The 22,680-nt window shown below is 35.8% G+C and overlaps 1 protein-coding gene across 4 annotated transcripts in view; it reads left to right on the forward strand.

Annotated features, from left to right (window-relative positions):
• Positions 1-22,407, forward strand: part of SYDE2 (synapse defective Rho GTPase homolog 2) — a 45,259-nt gene extending 22,852 nt beyond the window's left edge. The window contains exons 5-8 of one of the 4 annotated variants that reach the window (XM_043877342.1): positions 3,830-4,011; positions 7,507-7,738; positions 13,002-13,049; positions 13,621-13,752. In XM_043877342.1, the coding sequence (XP_043733277.1) occupies positions 3,830-4,011; positions 7,507-7,738; positions 13,002-13,012 (425 nt within the window). In that variant the 3' untranslated portion in view covers positions 13,013-13,049; positions 13,621-13,752. Of the gene's footprint in view, positions 1-3,829; positions 4,012-7,506; positions 7,739-13,001; positions 13,050-13,620; positions 19,009-22,155 lie in introns of those variants that run through there. The other 3 variants (XM_043877341.1, XM_043877340.1, XR_006335753.1) reach the window with 3 other exon arrangements.
• Positions 22,408-22,680: the final 273 nt, after the last annotated feature.

Here is a 22,680-nt window from a genome sequence, read left to right on the forward strand (position 1 = left end):
ATTACTCATATAAAGGATAATGATATTTGACATATATTTCACTAAGTTATAAAGTTATCTTTTCTGGAGATCTTTTAGATTTTAATTTAATATAATTGCATTATAGGACAAGTCTCAAATTACCAGGGCATATGGAGTTTTATGAGAACTAACAAGTCTTGTTTTGCTGAGGAACAAATATGGAACCTTTAAAAAAAATTATGCCCTAAAGGTTTAGTAGTGTCTTTGTTTGGCAGCTACAGAAAATTGCATTTTCACTTTCTAGTTGTAGATGCTTTTTAAACTAAATGTTGCTATTCATTGTGGGAAACTAATCATAGCAGTAAAGATCACATGATATAAGTTAAGGAATGGGAATATCACTGTATATCTAACAGGTATTGATTATTATTATATGCCAAGCAATTTATATATATTGTATCTCTTTGTATATATCAAAGAAAAAGTTTAGTCAGCATTCTCTTGGTTCCTTCCTGCTATTTCCATCTTGTTACCTTTTTACTATGGAGTAGAAAGTTATGCTATGTTAAGGAGTAAGATTTTTTGGAGGCTCACAGCACAGTCTTATACCTCCTCTTTCCTGTTTAATATCATCATCAGAATACTTGAGCATTTTCATTTATTCACTAAAGACTTTGATATCTTACCTATGGTTAGATTTCCAGCTGAAGTCCTGCCATCATTCTGAATGACTTTAACATACAAATGACCAATCTAGTACACTCTACTTATCTAACCTAATTATTATTGGGTATCAACTGATAGCTTAAACTCTTTCTTGAAACATTCTTTCCTTTACTGCCTTGATAGCATATTTGCCTGTCCTGCCCCCACCCCCATCCTGCCTCTACTTACTGTTCACACTTCTTTAGCCATTCTTCCCTAGTCACCTTTGGAAAATTCTCTTCCTGATGACCACTTAAGAGCTGATTGAAGATTGGGATGGGGGGTGGGGTGGGAGGGATATATGTATATTTGTAGCTGAATCACATTGTTATACAGTAGAAACCACTACAACATTGTAAAGCAATCATCCTTCAATTAAAAATAAATAAAAATGAATTTTTTAAAGAAGAAAAACTTTTATTTAAAAAGAGCTGATTGATGTTCTTCATCATTTTCTCTTATTACTAGGCCTTCTCATATCACTCTATATTACCTCCTTGGCTTCCCTGGTGGCTCAGATGGTAAACAGTCTGCCTATAGTGTGGGAGAACCTGGTTCGATTCCGGGGTTGGGAAGATCCCCTGGAGAAGGGAATGGCAAGCCACTCTAGTATCCTTGCCTGAAAAATCCCATGGACCAAGGAGCCTGGCAGGCTACAGTCCATGGGGTCGCAGAGTCAGACATGACTGAGCGACTTCACTTTCTTTCTTTCTCTCTCTCTCCTCCTTGATAATCTCAGTCATTCCCAAGGTTCTAGTTATCAAGTTTAAGTTGATCATTCTCAGATCTGTGTCTCCAGCTATCTTTTTCCTGAGTCTCAGATTTTTATATCCAGTACCCTTGAATGTCCCATAGATAACTTAAGCTTAATATGTTCAAAATGAAACTCCTTTCTATCCCCTAAAGCATAGTTTTCCTCTTTCCTCCTGTTCCAAGTAATAGCACTATTATTCACCTAGTTGCTGAAGCCCCAGACCTAGGAAACATCCTTACACTTCCTTTTCCCTCAGAATAACAAATATATTTTTGATTCAGCAGTCCTGTTTTTGGAATTTGCCCTATGAACATGCCTGCATATATACAAAATGTTGATGTGCAAGGTTATTCATTGTAGCATGTTTTGAAATAACAGAAGATTAGAAAGAATACAAGTATCTGTCTGTAGCCACTGACTAGATCAAAAAGTGGGGCATCCATACATTGGAATACTGTGATGTGGCTGTTAAAATGTTTGAGGAAAACTTCTGTGTACAGAAAAGATGGCAAGGGTTATGGCAAGGATAGGGCTTCCCTGGTAGCTCAGCTGGTAAAGAATCCACTTGCAGTACAGGAGACCCTGGTTTGATTCCTGGGTCAGGAAGATCCCCTGAAAAAGGGATAGGCTTCCCACTCCAGTATTCTCGGGCTTCCCTGGTGGCTCAGTCGGTAGAAAATCTGCCTGCAATGTGGGAGACCTGGGTTTGATCCCTGTGTTGCAAAGATACCCTGGAGGAGGGCATGGCCACCGACTCCAGTATTCTCGCCTGGAGAATCCCCATGGTCAGAGGAGCCTGGCAGACTACAGTCCATGGGGTTGCAAACAGTCGGACATGACTGAGTGACTAAACCCAGCACATGACAAGGATAAAATGTTAAATGAAAAAGTATATATACTGTCTTTTATGTAATAAAGGAGAACAAATAGTAATATATTATTAATATTTATATTTGCATAAACAAATGCTGGAAGGATGCATAAGAAACTAATTTACCATTGTTGTGTTGTTTAGTTACATCTGACTATTTTGGAACCCCAGGTACTGTAGCCCACCAGGCTTCTCTGCCCATAGGATTTCCCAGGCAAGAATACTGGAGTGGGTTGCCATTTCCTTCTTAGGGGATCTTCCCGACCCAGGAATTGAACCTGAATTTCCTGCCAAGAATTCTTATGAGCCATAGTATTATCAAAATTTAAAAGATTTATCAGATGGGAAACTTCCTTTATGATCATGTTTAAATTCAAATTGGGCTTCCCTCATAGCTCAGTTGGTAAAGAATCCACCTGCAATGCAGGAGACCCCAGTTTGATTTCTGTGTCAGGAAGATCCACTGGAGAAGGGATAGGCTACCCATTCCAGTATTCTTGGGCTTCCCTTGTGGCTCAGCTGATAAAGAATCCACCTGCAATGTGGGAGACCTGGGTTCGATCCCTGGGTTGGGAAGATCCCCTGGAGAAGGGAAAGGCTACCTACTCCAGTATTCTGGCCTGAAGAATTCCAATGACTCTATAGTCCATGGGGTCGCAAAGAGTTGGACACGACTGAGCGACTTTCACTTTCACTTAAATTCAAATTAAGCCCTCAAACTAAGTTCTCAGCTAAGCTGAGAGCATTTTCTAAATCAATATTGTCTATATTTAGGGTTTTGCTGTCAGAAACGTCTATTTTTTTTTCTTGTGATCACATTCTAGCCTTTAGCTACTATCTTAACCTACCTTCCTTTTATGTAACATCTATTATCCTTTCCTGTTTCCTTTACTATAGCTGTATCACCTCTTCGTTCATAACTATTTGTGGTGTGTTTGAAATAGACTTACCTCATTCCTATCATAGTGACACATTTGTTGTTTTCTGTTCTTGGGTTTTGGTTTTAGAAATGATTTTTCTCTTCCATAGTATAACATTGGAGATTATCCTGACTAGTCAATATGTGTGTTTAAGCCATATCTTCTATATTTAAGAGGAAGTACATTTTTATAGCTCACTTATTTGCAAGGGTTTATGAAAAGTCTGGAAATTAAAAATCCATATAATTGGAATAATTTACAATTAATATTAGTATGCCTTATTTTCTTTTGTTTTATACACACTTAAAGGAGCTTTTTATAAAAGGAATTTACTTTATGAACAAGCCTAATATATATGATAATTGGATATTATGCATGTGCGTTAACCATGTTAATAAACATGGTTTCAAAACAAAAAGTCAGTTAATGAAGCAATTTCTAAGAACACAAATTGCAAGTGTTTTGTCACAATACTTTTTACATTTCTGCTTTTATTGTTTTCAGAATGTTAAAAGTTCACCGTAATGATACTTTGAAAAAAAAAATTCTCCACAGCTTTTTATTATTTCACTCTAAAGAATAATTGACATCTATTTCTGGTTTGTTTGGTTTCTGAAGGTGTTCTTAAGGATTATTTAAGAGAACTTCCTTCTCCTCTGATAACAAAGCAGCTTTATGAGGCTGTATTAGATGCAATGGCAAAAAATCCTTTGAAAATGTCATCAAATGGTTGTGAGAATGATCCAGGTGATTCTCAGTACACTGTTGGCCTTCTGGATTGTCTGCCTGATGTTGAGAAGGTAAGCACCATAGATATACATTCTTCCTGAAACAAACCATATACTTAATGAACTGAGTACTTAGCTCCAGAGCTACAGATAATTTTTTAGTTATTTGACATTTGTAACGCTAATGAGTTTTAGCTCTACCTTTGCTAAAGACTAAACAGCGTAAATCTAGAGACTGCTTCTTATATAGAATAAATCTAGAAAACAATTTCATCTCTTTCAAATGTGATATTAACCTAGGCATGAATACTCCTGATAAGTTTTAAGAGTATTGTTATTTTACTATTAAAATGATATGTTTATAATTAAAAGTTAGGAAGATACAGAAAAGAATGGAAATTATAATTATCAATATCTAAAGGCAATATAATTAACATTTTGGTTTATTTCCTTTTATTAATAGTATTTTAAAAATATGGTAACTGTTTTGTGTACATGACTTAGCCTCAAGACTTAGCGCTCACCACCAGTCTTTCCTTCCTCCTTGTCTCTTCCCATTTGCCCCCTTCCCACAATCTAAATCACATACCAGTATCTTCCGGTATGCCTGTAAGAGAGGGAGGATGACTGCGCTTGCAGAACTATCTTAGCCTAACTTTAGCTGTTGTTCCTTAAAACAAAAGGGAGAATAAGGGAAAGAAATATGGCCAGGCTTATCCAGATGAGGCCAACTTTGCCTATATTTCTTATCATGTGAGAGTGGAAGGTCCAAGAGTGGATAGAAATACTTTAAGCCCAATACCTTCATGCACTAGTTTATTTTAGTCATCTGAATGGCCTGTGCTCTGTCCAGTTAGATTAGAAATTTCTATTCCTTTGGGTGGGAGAGAGGAATAGCTACAAAGAGGTAGGCAGAAGAAGGAGGGTGGGGTGAGGGGGTAGAAATATTCCTTCATCAATATAAGGTAAAATTATGTATCATTTTGCTTATGAATGAAGACTCCAGTGTCAGGGAATTTAAATCACTTGCCCAAGATTATATAGCTTTTTGGGTGTTATAGTCTATCATATGAATCTAGGCCTTTCTGGCCTTAAAGCTCACACTGTTAATATTCTTTCCAAAAAGGCTGCAAAGTATTCCATTGAATGGATTTGACAATTTATCATTACTTGTTTGTATAAAATTTAGGTTTTGAACCTATTTGTATATATTTGTCCACAGTTTTCTTTTCAGTTAGAATTACTTATTTAGATTAGAATTTCAGAGTGGAATTGTTGACTTAAATGTTGTGAACATTTTGAGGCTGTTAGTACGTGTTTTCACATTACTTTTCAAAATGGACATAACAATTACATTTTTTGGCTGATCTTATTTCAAGGACAAAAAAATTTCTTATTTTAGATTGCGTTTCTTGGTTTGCTATTGAGATTGAGCCTAATATATTTAACCAGTGTTGTGTGTGTGTTAACAGTGTTAACCAGTGTGTGACTGGTTTTGATTTCAGAATATCAACTGTAGTCTACTCTAGATCCATTTTGCTCCTGATTCCTTCCCTTCATAGCCGAACACTGAGCAAATGTTTGTTCTGGCAGTTATCACTTCTTCACCACTCATTTACTACTCAACAAACTGTTATCTGGCTTCCTACCCCATCTCTGTGGATCTATTCTTGCCAAGGTTACTAATTATCTTCTAATCACCAAATCCAGTTGTCACTTTTGGCTCCAGAAATATTGATAATATGTCATTTTAATTTTTTAAAATAATTTTTAAAAGTTACAGATTATTATTGGTATTTATTTCTTCAATTATGAAGAGGAAATTACATGCTTATTTTGTTAAATGATTGATCATATACCAGTATATTAAAAACATTATTTCTTTTTTTAAATTTTTAAATTTTTATTTTTTTCATTTATTTTTATTAGTTGGAGGCTAATTACTTTACAGTATTGTAGTGGTTTTTGTCATACATTGACATGAATCAGCCATGGATTTATATATGTTCCCCATCCCGATCCCCCCTCCCACCTCCCTCTCTACCCGATCCCTCTGGGTCTTCCCAATGCACCAGGCCCAAGCACTTGTCTCATGCATCCAACCTGGCCTAGTAATCTGTTTCACCATAGATAATATACATGTTTCGATGCTGTTCTCTCGAAACATCCCACCCTCGCCTTCTCCCACAGAGCCCAAAAGTCTGTTCTGTACATCTGTGTCTCTTTTTCTGAAAAACATCATTTCTTTTTGTAATTGCTTAAACTTAAATAACCATTCACTTCTTAAGCAAATTCCCCTTACTGGTTTCTTCACGGATTAAAAAAATTTTTTTCAATAATTTTTTTTATTTCTATTCTTCCCCTTTCCATTGTTTATCTACTTAAAATATTTATTAATTAAGAAGTGCATTGGCCTTCTTCCTAATCTGGATCACAATAGAACCTGGCCATGGTAACCTAGATTTTAAGATGGTGCCCCCTACTTACGACTACAGGATTTCACTGAACTTAAAAATGAATATTCTGTGATTCCTGCAGTTGAAGTGGGGAGTCCTAACTACTGGACTGCCAAGGAATTCCCTCAAGATACCTAATTTAATGATACCTACAAAAACCTGGATATTTTTGGTGGCCATTATTTAGCCAACTATAGATACCTAATCTTATTAGTTTTTTGTTTATGCTTTCTGTATTTCTGTTTGTACTAATGATTAGATACATGTATGTTTTCTCATTTCCCATTCTTTCTTACATAAAAAGTGACATAGTATGAAAACTAAGATCCTGCATGCCAAAACAAACAAACAAATAGGTATCTTGAGATGGAGAGATTATCTGGGATTATCAAGGTAGGTTCTAAATGTAATCACAAGTATCCTTATAGTAGATGGGGAGAGGGAGATTTGACTACAGGCAGATGAGAAAACAATGTGATGAAAAGAGGGAAGCAGAATCAGAAGATGTTATATTGTTAGTTTTGAAAATGGAAGAAGGGTCCCTGAGTTGAGGAATGTAAGGAATATAGCTCAAGACCCTGGAAAAGACAAGGAAACAGATTCTTCCCTAGAGCTTCCGCAGGAGTGTGCCCTGCCTGCTGACACTTTGATTTTAGCTCCCTGAGACTCCTTTCAGATTTCTGGCCTCCAAATCTATCAGAGAATAAATTCATGTTGTTTTCAAACTTAAAAAAAAAAAAATTCTACCCTAATCCCCTTTTCATCACAGCCTTTGCTGTTGTTATCTGTTTAGAGAAGGGAAGAGAGGAAAAAGTTGATGGCATATTTTCTAAGAAACTCCAGCTAAAATTTGGAATTCATTCGTGAGCATTTTAGATAATGTTTATTTTAACCATTCAATGAATCAAATCATGTTGTCAAAACCTAAGTGTCCTGTGTAACATTTTATTAAAAAAAAAAAATGTGTTTCAAGTTCCAAACATCCAGCTTAAAAATCTTTGAAACAACCTTCTAAAAAGTGATAGGTTGTTTGTCTATATTTCCTGCTATAAATTGTGTCCTTGAATTTATCCCTGTTTGACTATATTAAGTGAAATTTAATTCAATTTAGGCAACTCTAATGATGTTGTTGGATCATTTGAAATTGGTGGCTTCTTATCATGATGTGAATAAGATGACTTGCCAGAACTTGGCTGTGTGCTTTGGACCAGTATTATTAAGTCAGAGGCAAGAGACTTCCACCCATAACAACAGAGTCTTTACTGATTCTGAGGAACTTGCGACTGCTTTGGATTTTAAAAAACATATTGAAGTTCTTCACTACTTACTTCAACTCTGGCCAGGTAAATGATTCAGTGGAATTATTTTTCTCTTACAATGATATCTCTATAATGATAGAATTAGCTAATCATTAAATATGCCCATGTATGGTTGAAGAAAATCTTTTCTAGATTTTGCTTTTTAAAATAGTATGAATTGATAACCTGCCCTTTAGATTTCTCCATTTAAATTTTCTGCTTTTGCTGATACTGTTGTAGACATAGAGATCAATATATACGTTTTGGATTTGGTCAGCTCTGGGTTTGACTCCTTGTTGTATCCCTTATTAGTCTGACTGTGGGCAACTTCATTAACATTTTAGAGTCTCAGTATCACCTCTGTCATGTAATGTGTTAGTAATATATTTAGAGAATTGATAGGAAGATTAAATTAAAAAAATATGTGTGTAAGGTGCTCAGCACAGCTCTTGGCACATAATAGGTACTCAGTAAATATTAATATTTTTACTGTTGTCATTTTTAGTTCAACTGATTTAAAGCAGAATTCATTTTTCTACTTAAATCAGTTCTTCCTGACATCTTTCATGTATTCATGGTCATTCTTCAAATTATCTAGGCTTGAGTGGACAATTACCTTCAGTTTTTCTTGTCCTTCCCTTATTCAATAAGAAAAGACTGACAATTATTTTCCTAACATATCTCTAAAGTATTTTCACAGCTAAAAGGAATAGGTATTTAATTAGATGTTTTAGAAAGAATCCCTCTATTTAGGTTCTAAAATTTTCTTACCTGGTAGTAACTCCCACTTGCCTCCCCTATCCTGCATAGGACCAAGTGTGAAGGTACTTCAATGCTAAGGGTAGTACACAGTGTTAAAAGTGCCTGGGCCCTGGAGTCAGGCTTGGATTCAGATCCGATTGTAGCACTCACCAGCAGTGTGGACTCAGGCAAACTTTCTTAAGCCTCAGTTTGCTTCTCTATAAATAGTGCCTACCTTAGGGTTGTTGTGGAGATTGGCATAAAGGATCTAAGGAAATGAGCAGAGAGCTTAGCATAAAGTCACTCCTCAGTAAATGTGCTTATTTATTAGTCTTCCCTGGTGGCTGAGTGGTAAAGAATCTGCCTGCAATGCAAGAGATGTGGGTTTGATCCCTGGGTCGGGAAGTTCCCCTAGAGAAAGAAATGGCAACCTGCTCTAGTATTCTTGCCTAGGAAATCCCATGGACAGAGGAACCATGGGGTCCCAAAAGAGTTGGAAACAACTTAGTCACTCAACAAAAACAACTCTTTTGTTAATGTATATGAGAAGGATAGACTAAATAAAGTACAAAGGACTGAGACTTCCCTGGTGAGTCAGCGGCTAGGAATCCGCCTGCCAATGCAGGGGACAGGGGTTTGGTTCCTGGTTTGGGAAGATTCTGCATGCCTCAGGGCGGCTAAGCCCATGCATCACAGCTACTGAGCCCCTGCTCTAGAGCTGTCGAGCCACAGCTGCTGAAGCCTGCATACCCTAGAGCCCGTGCTCTGAGACAAGGCAAGCCACCACAGTGAGAGATACCAAGCACCACAAGGAGAGAGTAGCCCCTGCTCGCTGCAGCTAGAGCAGGCCCGAGTGTGGCAGCAAAGACCCAGCACAGCCAAAAATAAATAAATACAAATAAATACATATTTAAAAAAGACACAAAGTATAAAGGATTGCTTGATTTAGTCTTTTTACAAAAACTAATTAATTTTAAAAAGTGAATTAAAAATTAAGCTAATAAAAATGTTCAACTTTTAAATTTGGAAAGTTAGTATTTTTGTTTTCTTTTAAATACAGTCTTAAAAATCATTTTCAAATTATATTTTAGCTGAGTTAGTATGTATTATTTATTAGTTAAAAGTGCTGAATGAAGATGTTCTGATTAATTAGTCTGATTTCTACATTTGGTACCCAACATAAGGGATCACTCGGATTCAGGTTTTAAATGTGTGTTTCCTAGCTTTTCCTAGAACTGTTTTAATTTGAATAAACATGAAGAATTGGGAAAGGAGCTATCTTACCATTTTAATCAAATGAAAGTTTGCTTGCCTGGAGATACTAAGTTTATTACCAGTATCTGAGTTCTTTTATCATTAATTCTGTATCAGAAGCTAATGTCATTCCATTATTTTGTAACAGTCATCTTACTGTTGGATTTAGGAGCAAAAATTTATGTTGTATGTTTTAGAAAAAAAGGTTCATATTTGAGATTCACTGTACAATATTTCAATAACAACCTTAAGCAAGGTGTCCGAATATATAGCACCTTATTCCAAAGGTTTGTGTGGTTGGAGCTGCCCCCTTGTCTATAACTTGTTATTTTTCTTCAGTTATAATACATCAGACAAAGTATAGAACAGGGCAGAAAGTTGAGAGGAAGTAGGAGTTAGTTTTGCCTACCAAAGCACTTGCTTTTTGTTTCAAGAAGAGGCACAAATCAAGTGGACATAGTGCACTTACTGAGCCTGAGAAAATTGATGATGACATAGAAAATGGGCCATGGCATATTACTTGCTGAATGACTGTCCTTGCTATGTGTATCTCATTTATTTTTCTTGTTGGTATTTACCCTACTCCAGAAATAAAAAGAATTGGTTCCACCCTTTCCAACCTACCTTCCTTCTTTTTAACTTCCTTAACTTTTTGTTTTGTGTTACTTTTTGTTTTTTAAATTTTGGGCAGTGTAATTTACTTTGTTTTAATAATTTGAATATAATTTACTTTGAGCTTTTCTTCTTGAAACATCTTGTCTTCAAAGTGATCAGTTAGAACCCTGGTATACTGGCACTGAAAGTTAAAAGTCAGCCTGCCAGTGGCTTTTCAGATTCTTCTGGCAAAACCCTAAGTTCTTTGGAAGCAGCTTTGGGGCCAGATTGGCAGCAGGTGAGGGAGCAAAATGGAAACATATTTCTCTTTTGATCAAAACAGTCTTCTTTTCATCTCTTTTATGTACTGGGATTTTAGAAGGTAGTTGCTTTTAAAAAACATTAGTTTTCTGTCTCAAGAATATTGAAAATTAAAGATAGACTACCCTTTCACTTTATAGATAGGAAATTAGCTTTAGAGAATATACAATTCTTAGACCAGCTGTTTGCTACATCACATTTTCTATGACGAATAGATTTGGGACAGGGCTTTTGTTTTTGGAAGAGCTATCAATTTTCCCTAATTCTTTTTTTTTTTTTTTGGCTGTGTAGCTTGTGGGATCTTAGTTCCCTAGCCAGAGATTGAACCTGGGCCCTTGGCAGTGAGAGGACTGGAGTCCTAACTGCTGGACTGCCAGGGAATTCCTTCCCTAGTTCTTTTTGGTTCATTTTTCTCACTAGGCTAAGCTTCATGAGGTCAAGGACTACATTTTGCTTACCTCTACATTTCCAGGTTATAACAGAGTACTTGGCAACAACTAGATACCCAATATATTCTATTAAGTAAAGTAATTATGCCCAAGGTAGTTATACTATAGATAAAAAGCTAATAGAGTAGTGATTAAAAATATAAATCTATTGGTAGAAAATAAGAAAATTAAGTTTCTTAGTAATTATCATTATATTTTGAGAATTTTTTAACAACTTTCTAGATTGTATTTTCATCTTATTCTTTTGAAAGTGAGTAATCAGCAGTGCTAGGAAAACCAGAATTTTGGGGGGTAAAATTAACCATTTTATCCGCATATGTAATAGGAAACCCGTTTCACCACCAGTAGTTTAAAAAGCTAGTAAAGTTGATTTTTTTAGAAATTTTGGTCTAAAAGATATAAAATACTATAGTTGGTTTTTTGAAAGAAAGTGTTAGTTGCTCTGCTGTATCTGATTCTTTGCAACCCCATGGGCTGTAGCTCGCCAGGCCCTCTGTCCATGAACTTCTCTAGGCAAGAATACTGGAGTGGGTTGCCAATCCCTTCTCCAGGGGATCCTTCCAATCCAGGTCTCCTGCATTGCAGGTGGATTCTTTACTGTCTGAGCCACCAGAGATATAAAATATTATAAATTGGTTTCTTAAATATTTTCTAAGAAAATAATGTTTGAACAGGGACTTGATTAAGCAACTTTGAGCCGCTGGCAACAAAATAAATGTGGGTTTTTGCAGGTGAATGTCAGAAAATACAGACAAATTAAGACAAGGTCAACACAGAGTCAAAAATGTTTTACTCTGGTTGGATCACAAACCAGATGACCTCAAGGTTAGCCTAGTACTGTAATGGGTTGGCAAAAACAACAGGCATGACACTTAAGCGCTCAGAATAAGAACAGCACAGAAAATGAAGGGGAAAAAGCAAGGAGACTTAGTGAGGATAAGCATCTTCAGTAGAAGGATGAATAATTAAACAGTGAAAAAATTCAGATATCCATTCTGCAATGGCATATGACACTCTCTATTAATACTGTTTTAAATACCAATTTAAAGTAAATATCGCCATTCCTTTCATGGCTCAGCGGGTAAACAATCCACCTGCAATGCAAGAGATGCAGGAGACACCCAGATTTGATCCCTGGGTTGGGAAGATCCCCAGGAGGAGGAAATGGCAACCCACTCCAGTATTCTTGCCTGGAAAATCCCATGGACAGAGGAGTTTGGTGGGCTCCAGTCCATGAGTCGCAAAGGATTGGACACAACTGAACGGCTAACACACACATTCCTTTAAAGTAAATATCAGACCTTTTTTTTGTAGAAAATTTTAGATCAAGAGCTTTTAGCTGTTCATAGTGATATGTAATAGCCATCATAAAAATGCAGGTAAACAGAGATATTGAAAACATACCTATATACAGTTATCAAGTATTTTAATAAAATCTAAGTTAAAAGAAATCTTTCAATCTCTGAAAATGTTATATAAATCACTGTACATCTGGAAAACTAGAACCATATACATGTCTGTATTATTCTTTAATTATCTTATTTTATTCAGTAGGAAATGAATATGTTGGAGAGTGTAAAGTTGGTATGTTGTCACTGATTATATGTTCCCTTTATCTTAGTGAAGGGAAGTATATAAATGGAAAGGCACTTATTAATGGAGAATAAACAAGCAGAAATAGAAAGGCATTATGGACAATTTTTTAATAGCTGTGCCTCAACATTTAAATTAAGTCCATTCGACAAGTGTTTTGTTCAGTACACACAAAAGAGTAAGCTGTAAAGTCTTGATTTGTTATGAAATAATGTGTGTCTCCCTGCTAATCTGTTTGGCCAGTGCAATGCATATTATTAATAATAGAAGGAATTAGTCTAAATATGAAGAATGTTATTGGAGATTATTAGATTCCTAACCAGAATGAGAAAATAAAATATCTGTACTATTTTCAGGCAATAAATGAAGACTGTTATTAGCTAATGCTGTATAATCAAACTCAGGTAACAAGTGGACAAGTCTAGATTTCGTGCATTTTATCAAAGTGAAATTTGGCTGTTTAAAGTCAAGTAAATTATGACACTGCTGCTAGTAGAATTGCAAAAAAACCCACAAAGATTAGAACTTTAAGACTGAGCACTTTAGATGCCTTGGCCTCATTTAGATATTTGCAGATAAAGAAACTTTTGTTTATACACGAACATGCCTTGCCTGCTTTTTGCTGTAGCTTTTAATTTAAAAGAAGCTACCAGCTTAGCCATTGTTTGAATTACAGCTAGATATTAATTAACTTGCACAGAAAGTTAATCAATTTGGAAATTTGATTTATTTTGGGATGTTGTGATGTAGCATGAATTAGCACCACTGAACATTCTCCTGGCTTCTGTTCCTAATCTTGATTATGTCTGGTGATAGAAAAAATAGTTATGGAATGCTTTCTTTTGGTAGAGTGCATGTGTTTGTTGCAATGCATGTTTGTAGTTGATTATTAAATAGCTTATCTTTAGCTCTGTGTTTTTAAATTGGATTAAGTTGGATTACTGTCACTAAAGCAAATCTATTGCTTGTTCCTAGTGCAACGTTTAACTATCAAAGAATCAGCAGACAATTTGTTCCCAGAGCAGAAGTCTTCTCTTAATTATTTGAGGCGGAAGAAAGAACGACCTTACCTTTTAAATTTGAGTGGTACTGAATCATCAAGAGTACTCAGGCCAAGGCAAACCAGACTAGACAGTCCACTCAGTAATCGTTATGCAGGAGACTGGAGCAGCTGTGGAGAAAACTACTTTTTAAATAAGAAAGAAAATTTAAATACTGTGGATTATGATGATGTCCCTTCAGAAGACGGAGAAAATGGAGAAAACTGTAGCAAAATATATGAGCCAGATATGATTGAACAGCCAACTCCTCCGTCCAAAGAATGCACATTTCAGACATATTTGACAGTGCAGACAATTGAGTCTAGAGTGGACCAAAAAGTCAATCTCAAAGATCTACAAGAAAGTATTGATACTTTGATTGGAAATCTAGAGCGTGAACTCAACAAAAACAAGCTTAATATGAGTGTTTAAGGTTGAGAGTTTTGCTTTTTCATAACGTCTTATGTTTCACATCCATCTTTCTCACTTTCTTTTCTCTCTTACAGTGATGTTTTAAATTTTTTACTCTTGAAACCTTCAGTTATTTTCTAACAAGTTCATGTAATTCAAAAAACACCATTCATTACCATAATTTTTACTTATTTCATTAGGAAATTTTTCTTGAGGTAAAGATAACCTGGACTTCTTGTGGGTATTTTTTTAAAATCTTGCCAATGCTATGGGTATAAGTTTAAAATGCACTTCTGAGGTTCATGTAAGTTACTAGCCCCTCAAGACTTTTGTACTTTATAGGAACTGCTTTTCTGAAACAGACATTCCTTCCAGTGGAAGGAATGCGGCTGCTCCGTCTGATCTGCAGTGTGAGTCCATGCACGCTGCAGTGCCGCTCCGTCACATTTCACTCACGATGCAAATGCTGCTGTAAGAAACCCTTTTTATAAAGTAAAATTATACAAATATTAATGTATTCTGTGTTAACATTCAGTAATTATTTAAACTTAAAAAAATAAGTATTTTTATAATCCCCAATATATGTATATATTTATCAGCGCTTATATGTATAGACATTAGAATGGGGGAAGGATTGGCTGCAAAGTCACGAGTAATCTCTAAAGTATATGTCATGAGGCCAAAATCATTAGCTTAAAAATGTCTTTTTCAGGGAAAGAACATTTAAGTTAAAGGAGGAGTTGCACAGAAACACTTGAACCAAAACACTAGGAACATCTAAATAGAAAAAATAGACTTTCATTTTTGACTTACAGAAAGTCACAGTATCCCCAGTGAGGAGTCATCCTTAAAATTGAAATCTTCTAACATTTTAAGGGATTAAGTGCCAAGATTTCTGCACTGGTGACTTAAATTTAAAAATCTTTACCTATTTATACATTTTTATCTTCTGCTTTTTAAGACAAAGTAATTATACTTAGAACATATTTATTTATAATAGTACATATATAACTTTGACTTTATAATTACCTTCATTTCTAAAGAAATCTTGCCAGAATACTACATTATTGATTTTTTTAAATTAACTTATTTTGACTAATTATGTCTACAAGATAGTCATTATAGTGATCACAACAGTGTTTGAAAATGTAAATTTAGAAGTCTTTTTTACTAAATTGGAATGTATTTTTTTGTAAACTTTTATACCTACAAATGTGTAATTTAAAATTATTAACAAAATTTGAACTACCAACTTAGAGATGTAGCAGCCATTAAAAAAAAACTGACTTCTTGATGTTTTTTTAAATATTAAAGTATTAACTTTCTATGCAATATACATTGGTAAATGGAATACCAAGTAATTTAATTTGAAAATTTACTTGTTAAAAGTCAGATAAATAACTATTTTTATATGAAACTTTCATTTTTAAAGCTTTATATAATAATTCAGAAAAATACCAAAAGAATATGTGACAGATATATATTATTGAGTAAATGGTCAAAAGAAATGTACCCTAAATATTTTGTAAGAAGACTGTCTTCTTCCTTTTGAGTGCTATATCATATACATTGTATGAATTAGTACCAAAAATGTAAAAGCTTTATTAAAACATTATAACCTCAGTATCATGCTATTATTATGATGATTTTTAAGGATCATTTATTTCAAAGTCATTCTTTTTAAATGAACATGTTAAAGTATTGGACCATCATATATTATCCATAAATATATGTAATAACATTTTTTTTCCAAAATTGAGTTTTCCAGAATCTGCAGTACTTTAAGGGCCATATATTATTTTGGATGCTAATGATTTTAAAGTTAATCTCTGCCATCTTAAGTATTAATAGAAAATACTAAACATGTTATTTAAATCAGTCATAATAAACCTCTTTTGTTGACTGTGCCGTTTTAGAAGTACTCCATAGGTATATGCCTTTATTTAAAATGGCCTTTTCAAATCTTTTTTGAGTCTTTATACCTGCTTTTTATAGTGTCCTGGAATCTTCCCATACTGTTAGACAGTCAACTCTCATTCCTCTGCCAGCCCTAATGGTTTTTAGGATTGAAAACAAATTTGATTTTAGTGCATGTACCTGAACAGAGGTACTTGCACAATTTAAACAATTCAAGTAGATTAAAAAATAAAAGTGCTCCTCCCTGCCATCCACATCAGTCTCACTTCTCAGAGGTAACAACCACTTTTTATTCTTTAGGTAACTGCCTCTGTCACTCTGGGCTTACTGCTGCTGTTTCTTGATGTGTCATTTAAGTGGTACCTGTTGACTCTCCGTTTTGAGTGATAAGCAATTTATTTCACTCTATTCCTCCTCCTCATTTATTTATTTAATTTTTTTTATTTCTCTTTTGGTTGCTTCTATGACTTTAATAAGCTATTCCATGATCCATCAGTTTTAAACGGTATCTCTTGACCTCTTACCATTGTGGAAATGACCAACCCTGTACTTTCTTTCCAATTCATTACTGCCCTTTACCTCCAACTTCTGTAAGTGATACTATTAGTTTATATAACCAGAGATTAATAGATGTGTATTATTTGGGGAAACTAAACTTTTAATTTTCCTTTATGTATTGATTCTAAAAACTGCTAATCAATAACAAGCAGTTGTGCTAGATTATGCAGATATATTCATGGGTGATATTACCATGTGATTGTACCTCCAATCTTACAATCTTGAAATCTGTATACTGATTTAAGCAGAATACAAACTAAAGGTCAAATGGATTGTTTTATCTTACAGCCATCAGTTTCTCTAAATCATGTATTATTTGCTTCATAATGGCTCTTGAAGATTTTAATGTTTCCTGGAGTAAGTAATTACCTTTTATTTTCTTGGCGAGAAGAAAAATACTTTCTTTATTATTACACTTCCTTTGTCATTAAATTACCAAATTCATTCAGACTACTTTTAGCTTTCATCCTGGGATTCCTGAAGGGTATCATTACCTTTATTTTTCTTTGACAGAAGGAAAATATTTTCTTTACTATAACCCAGGGATCATTTTAAGCTTCTTAATTAACTTTATCAAACTTGTGCTTAGCAATTCTTAGCTGTTTCCTGGGATATATTTTCTTTGCACTCCTATGTGCTACTTTTTTTGTTTTGTATTCTTAATTTCATTTTTTCTTTTTTGATTTGTTTGCTGAAGTATATTTATAAGTAGCCCTCTGCTACAGCACTTCCCAAAATCAGGCACATGGGAGATAAACTTTGAGTCCTTGCATGTCTGACAAGGTCTTTATTTTTTTCCATACTTCACTTTGATTGGACTTATCCAAGGTTCAAACTCATTTTCCTTAGAACTTTGAAGACATTTCTCTATTATCTTCTAGCATCCAGCTTTGCAGTAATCCAGGCAAGAATGGTGGTGGTTCAGACCAGCAAGGAGACAATAAGGTGGTGAGGAGTGACTGTATTTTCAATACATTTTGAAGTAGAAGCCAAAGAAATCTGCCAGTGGACTGTGAGCGAAAGGAGTAAGTCCTGAGCAACTGAAGGATGGAGTTGCTATCAGATAAGATTGACATGACTCCACTGTGTTTTTTAAATGAGTTCCTTGCAGTGGATGCTGCTGTTATAAATACAGTGGTTATGGAAATGCTTTATAAATTCCTTATTAACTCTTTAAGTACTAATGCTTCTGTACCTGGCGATGGTGCCCCTAGAGTCACTGTAAGAATAAGAATACAAGAAGACTTTGTATATATCTAAGCAAAGTCCCACACTGTAATTGTCTTTGGAAATTTTCAGATTGCGTAGCTTTATATCAGGGACCCGAAAGAAACAGGTTTGGGAGTGATACGGTTCCTGGAAAAAATTTAATTCCAGACCAAAGAATGATTTTTAGGCTTAGGATTTTATAATTTAAGAATATCAAATTTTAGCTACTTGGACAGTGATAAAGTTGTTTTATGTTTAAGTCCTAATTTGAGTCTTACTGACCTGAGGAATTTGGTACTAAGAGGAATGCTCTTTTCTCTTTTCCCCGCCCCATGTTTGCTTTGAATTCAATAAGGCTCAGATATGATAAACGTCCTGACAGAAGCATCAGGTTGTAGCCCAGCTTCCAGGAGACAGAGCAGTTAGCCAGCATTGTTTCTCTGAAACTTGCAGGAAGGTAAATTCTATGAAAATAAAAAAGGGATGTAAATGCTGAGCAGCCTGAGCAACAGTTCCCTAGACTTCATCTCGCCCTGTTGCCCCAAACTTGGAATCATTCTCTTAGCCGTTAGACACAACCTGTCATTAGTTCTATGCACTGAAGTTTGTTACTACCAACACCCTCGTCCAAGCCACCAGCATCTGTCTCTTCCTAGTTCATCTCTTTACTGTCACTCTGCGCTCTCCACACCCACAATCCATTCCAATCACAGAAGCTACAGTAAACTTTAGAAAAGATAGCCACACCCTCTCCAGGACCTTTTCCCATGGTCCCTGTGCTTCAGCAACACGGAGGACCTTAGTCCTGTAAGGATCTTTGGACTTGCCATCCCTAGTATCTAGAAAGCTCTTCACTCAGATCTTACTTGGGTGCCTTTTTTTAATCATCTCACATCTCTGCTTAAATGTCAAGCTAATCAGTAACTGCTTTGAGAATGGGGAAGGAAGACGATAGAGATTTCTATTTCTTGTAACAAGCCCCAAATAGTTATGCTACTATATGAGTAAACTACAGATATTTATAACTTTGGAAAATGTTTCCTGCCTTACTTTCATCAAGACGTTTATCAGTATCTGAAATTACCTTGTGTATCTGATCGTTATCTGTGCCCACCCTTCTTGAATGTAATTTCCATGGCAACAGGGACCTTGTGATGTATCTAGTTCTTTGCCATAGGCCTAGGACTTATAACATTGAAGATGTTCAGTTAATTATTAATAAATGAATGAATAAAAAGGGATTCTTAGAGAATGCTTATCTTTTGTCAGGAAAAGACTAAGCACTATGAGGTACAACGTGTATGTAATTTTTCAAATATTCACTCCTGGTCAATAAATCATTTGTGGTTAAGAAAATAATGTTTCCTTGTGTTTTCAATGATTTGTGTTTCTTTTGGAACTAGAGAGACATTGGGAAAATTTAGTGACTTAAAAAATAAGGGGGTTAGTAATTTTATGTAATTTTGTGCTGCAGAGTTCAGTGGAAACAATTATTTAAATGATATGTATGTGAAAAGGTACATCTCACCATAAGAAAGAAAGGTTTCTAAGAAAGCTTTTGTTAAAATGAATCATTTATTTCTTTACAGAAATTGTGATGAAAAATATCCTGTTAATTTTTGTGCACTTTTTAGTAGAACTGGAAAAACCTATTTTTCACTGTATTAGAAAATATTTTCATAACGTTAAATGAACACTATAAACAATTCCTTTTTAAAAAAAAAATTAGAATAACAGAGACCACTTTAGGGCCAGGAACTACATTTAGTGTTTTCATTTTTCTCAAACAAGTGTTTGTTTTAAGCAAGTGAGAAAAACACCTAAATATTGCTCCTGAATTGGGTTAACTTAATCCTTGTTTGTTTGATAAGGCCTTTGGCATGCTTTTAAGTCAGTTGAGTTAATCTTTCTTTTTTGGCTTAATGGATGTATTATGTAGTGAAAACTTGGTATTGGCCTCAATATTCTACATACTTCTTTGACTGGAAATTTTACTGTTCAAAATAAACTCTTCCAAGGAGAGCTTAAAATTACAGCTTTAGACAAGTACAATGGATATTAATTTAAGAAACGGGAAAGTCCCTCACATCTAAGATGTTTTTGTGAAAATGATGAGCCTGCAGCTTACATTTTTTCACAGCCACAGATACTGAACAGTGAGTGAACCCCTTGTTCCTGACCTTTGTTCAGGAAAATGGATCTATTTGTGTCTCTTCTTGACTGACTCTCAAACCCCATTCCTCTCCTCCATCCCCACCCCATCCCCTTCCCGCCAGTGTCAGTGCATATTTTAACCTAAGAGCAACTCTGAATCATTAGTGAAAACAACTTGTCTAAACCTGGGAGATGAAAATTGTCAGAGATAAAGTGCTGTCTGTCCTAGGTTATGAGTCTATGTTTGATCTGTACATAATGTCAAAACTCACCTGTAAAGTCAACCAATCTATACATAAAAGAAGGCCAGTTAATATCTCTTTCCATCAACATTTTATTATAAACACTTTAAAGCATAAAGAAAAGCTGAATATCATACAGTGAACATTCACATATTTACCACCTATCTTCTATCATTGTAAGCATTTTGCTGTATTTGCTTGATCATGTATTTATGTGTCCACTCTTTTTTGTCTTAATTCTTGGTACATTTTAAAGTAAGTTGCAGACTTCCAGTACGTGTCACAATGTATCATTTTGGATACCACAAAAATTGAGTTGGAGATAAACTTTGTGTGATTATAATTACCCTCTAAGAGTTATATGTGAATTCACCATAAATCCTAGGTCATCGTTAGAAAGATCCATTGCTATGAAAATCCTCTGAAAATTAACGCATATTTTGGGTATCTTGTGTTCCTTTCCACAGTACTTTTAGCTATCCCAGACCTCCATCATGCAGACAACCTTTACAATTTCTGCCATATTCAAGTACTATGTGTAATATTATTTTCTTATTTTCTCTAAACATTTTCTCTACTAAATTATTTATTAATTTTATAATTTTATTATAAAATAAAATTAAAATTTATTATTATAAACTTCATATTGTTACCATAAAAGGAAAACCAGTAATCATTTGTCATAAACAAGTTAATCTCATCTATTTTTTTCAATACACTAAAACATTCATAATGTACACCTTAGCATGCATACCACACTTGGGGAAATGCTGAATGACTGTCCCTGTTCTTTCCAATTTTCCTACCAGAAATACTGGGACACAAGCAAAGTCAGAGCTGCCTTGAAAGTTGGACTCATAGATAACACCAGGGAGGGACAAAAACATCACATCCAGATTTGTGAAAGTCTCATCTTGATGATGGAGAAAGCTGAAGGGTTTCCTAGCAGCGCTAGGAAGGGTCTGTCAGCAGCCTGTCTGAGATATGTCCTAGGTGGGGTCCATTCTTCATGAGCCCTATGCTGCCAACTCCAGTGGCCCTGCAGGCCCCACACTGGCAGGAACAGAACCAAAGGCAATCCTTGCAGCTGGGGTTCCTACTTTAGGGTCTTCTCAGGGCTGTGGCCCTGACCACAACCACAGTTTTCATTTTGTTTCCTCTTTTAACCCTCTCCTGCCAGCGTCTCCTTCCCAACTACGTCTGTGCTAGCATGTGTTGTAGCAGACCGCCACCACACCCATCTTTCCCTCCTGAAATTAGAACCTATTATAGGAACCAGACACATGGAGATAAAAATAGCAGATAAGGTAAGCTGGAGGACTTCCCTGGTGGTCCAGTGGTTAAACATCTGCCTGCCAATGCGGAGAACACAAGTTCAATCCCTGGGGGATGTGCTGCAGGGCAACTAAGCCCGTGTGCTACAACTACTGTGCTCTGCAACAAGGGAAGCCATTGCAATGAGAAGCCCATGCAGAGCAACAAAGACCCAACACATTTAAAAATAATGTTTTTTAAAAATTTTGATGTATACACACACACACACATATATATAATCTAGCATTAGTAAGCTGGAGAATGTGACTTTGGTCTGTAGTGAACTGGGCTTCTTTCTACATCCCTGTGATCTGATCCCCTCAGTCAGTCCCTGGCAGCATTGGTAAAAAAACAAGCCTCTCCTGGCAGAGGTGGAAGCTGCCAGAGACATAAAAACATCTGTATATTACCTAGTACCCACAGGCTGGCTGTGTGTATGAGGGCGCAGAGAAGGCACCCAGCCAGCAGGCTCATGTCCTGCTCAATCCCACTCAGGTGAGTCTGTCTTCTTGTGACTTGAACAGTAAATTAGGGGTAGAGAGAAGCTGAAGCGTTCCTCTCCTGCCCTGTTCCCTTGAGAGATGGGGAAGTTCCCTCCCTTTCCTGGAAACAGGAGAACAGGATGTTATCGCCCAATAATTACCTCCTATTGCTTCCTCCTCTAGTGACCAAATGTCACAGGATGAACTTGGGGACCCTTCATCAAATGCAGCATGAAATAGAAATGCTGAATGGCATGTTGGCAGCCAACAACAATATGCAAAGATTTTCCAGGTAATTGCTAGGAAATCATTGTCATTCGGCACCCTGGTTAATCTACACAGTGGCCAAAGCTGGGCATATTCTTGCCTCTCTTGATCAGTCCTCTTCTCCTCAAGCCTCTCAGGCCATGTGCCAGCTCTGGTGCCTCAAGCCTCAGGGGCCCAACCAGTCTTGCCCTCCCCTCCCATGCCCAGCACAATCTGCCTCCTCCTGCTCTGCCTCCAGGGAAAACTCACCTTCTATTTGATCCTCCAGTGTCACGGGAAAGTGTGTAGTCCTCTCGTCTGATTAAAATGCTGTGGTGTTGATGGCAGGGTTATCTGTACTTTATTTTAAAATGAGAGCCTCTATTTAAAAATTAAGCCTCTTTGAAAGAGTATGCAAAGAAAATATCAGGGGAACTCTATGAGTTTCTCTCGGTTCTGTCT

Source organism: Cervus elaphus, chromosome 20, assembly GCF_910594005.1.
Source record: "Cervus elaphus chromosome 20, mCerEla1.1, whole genome shotgun sequence".
NCBI classification, from domain to species: domain Eukaryota; kingdom Metazoa; phylum Chordata; class Mammalia; order Artiodactyla; family Cervidae; genus Cervus; species Cervus elaphus.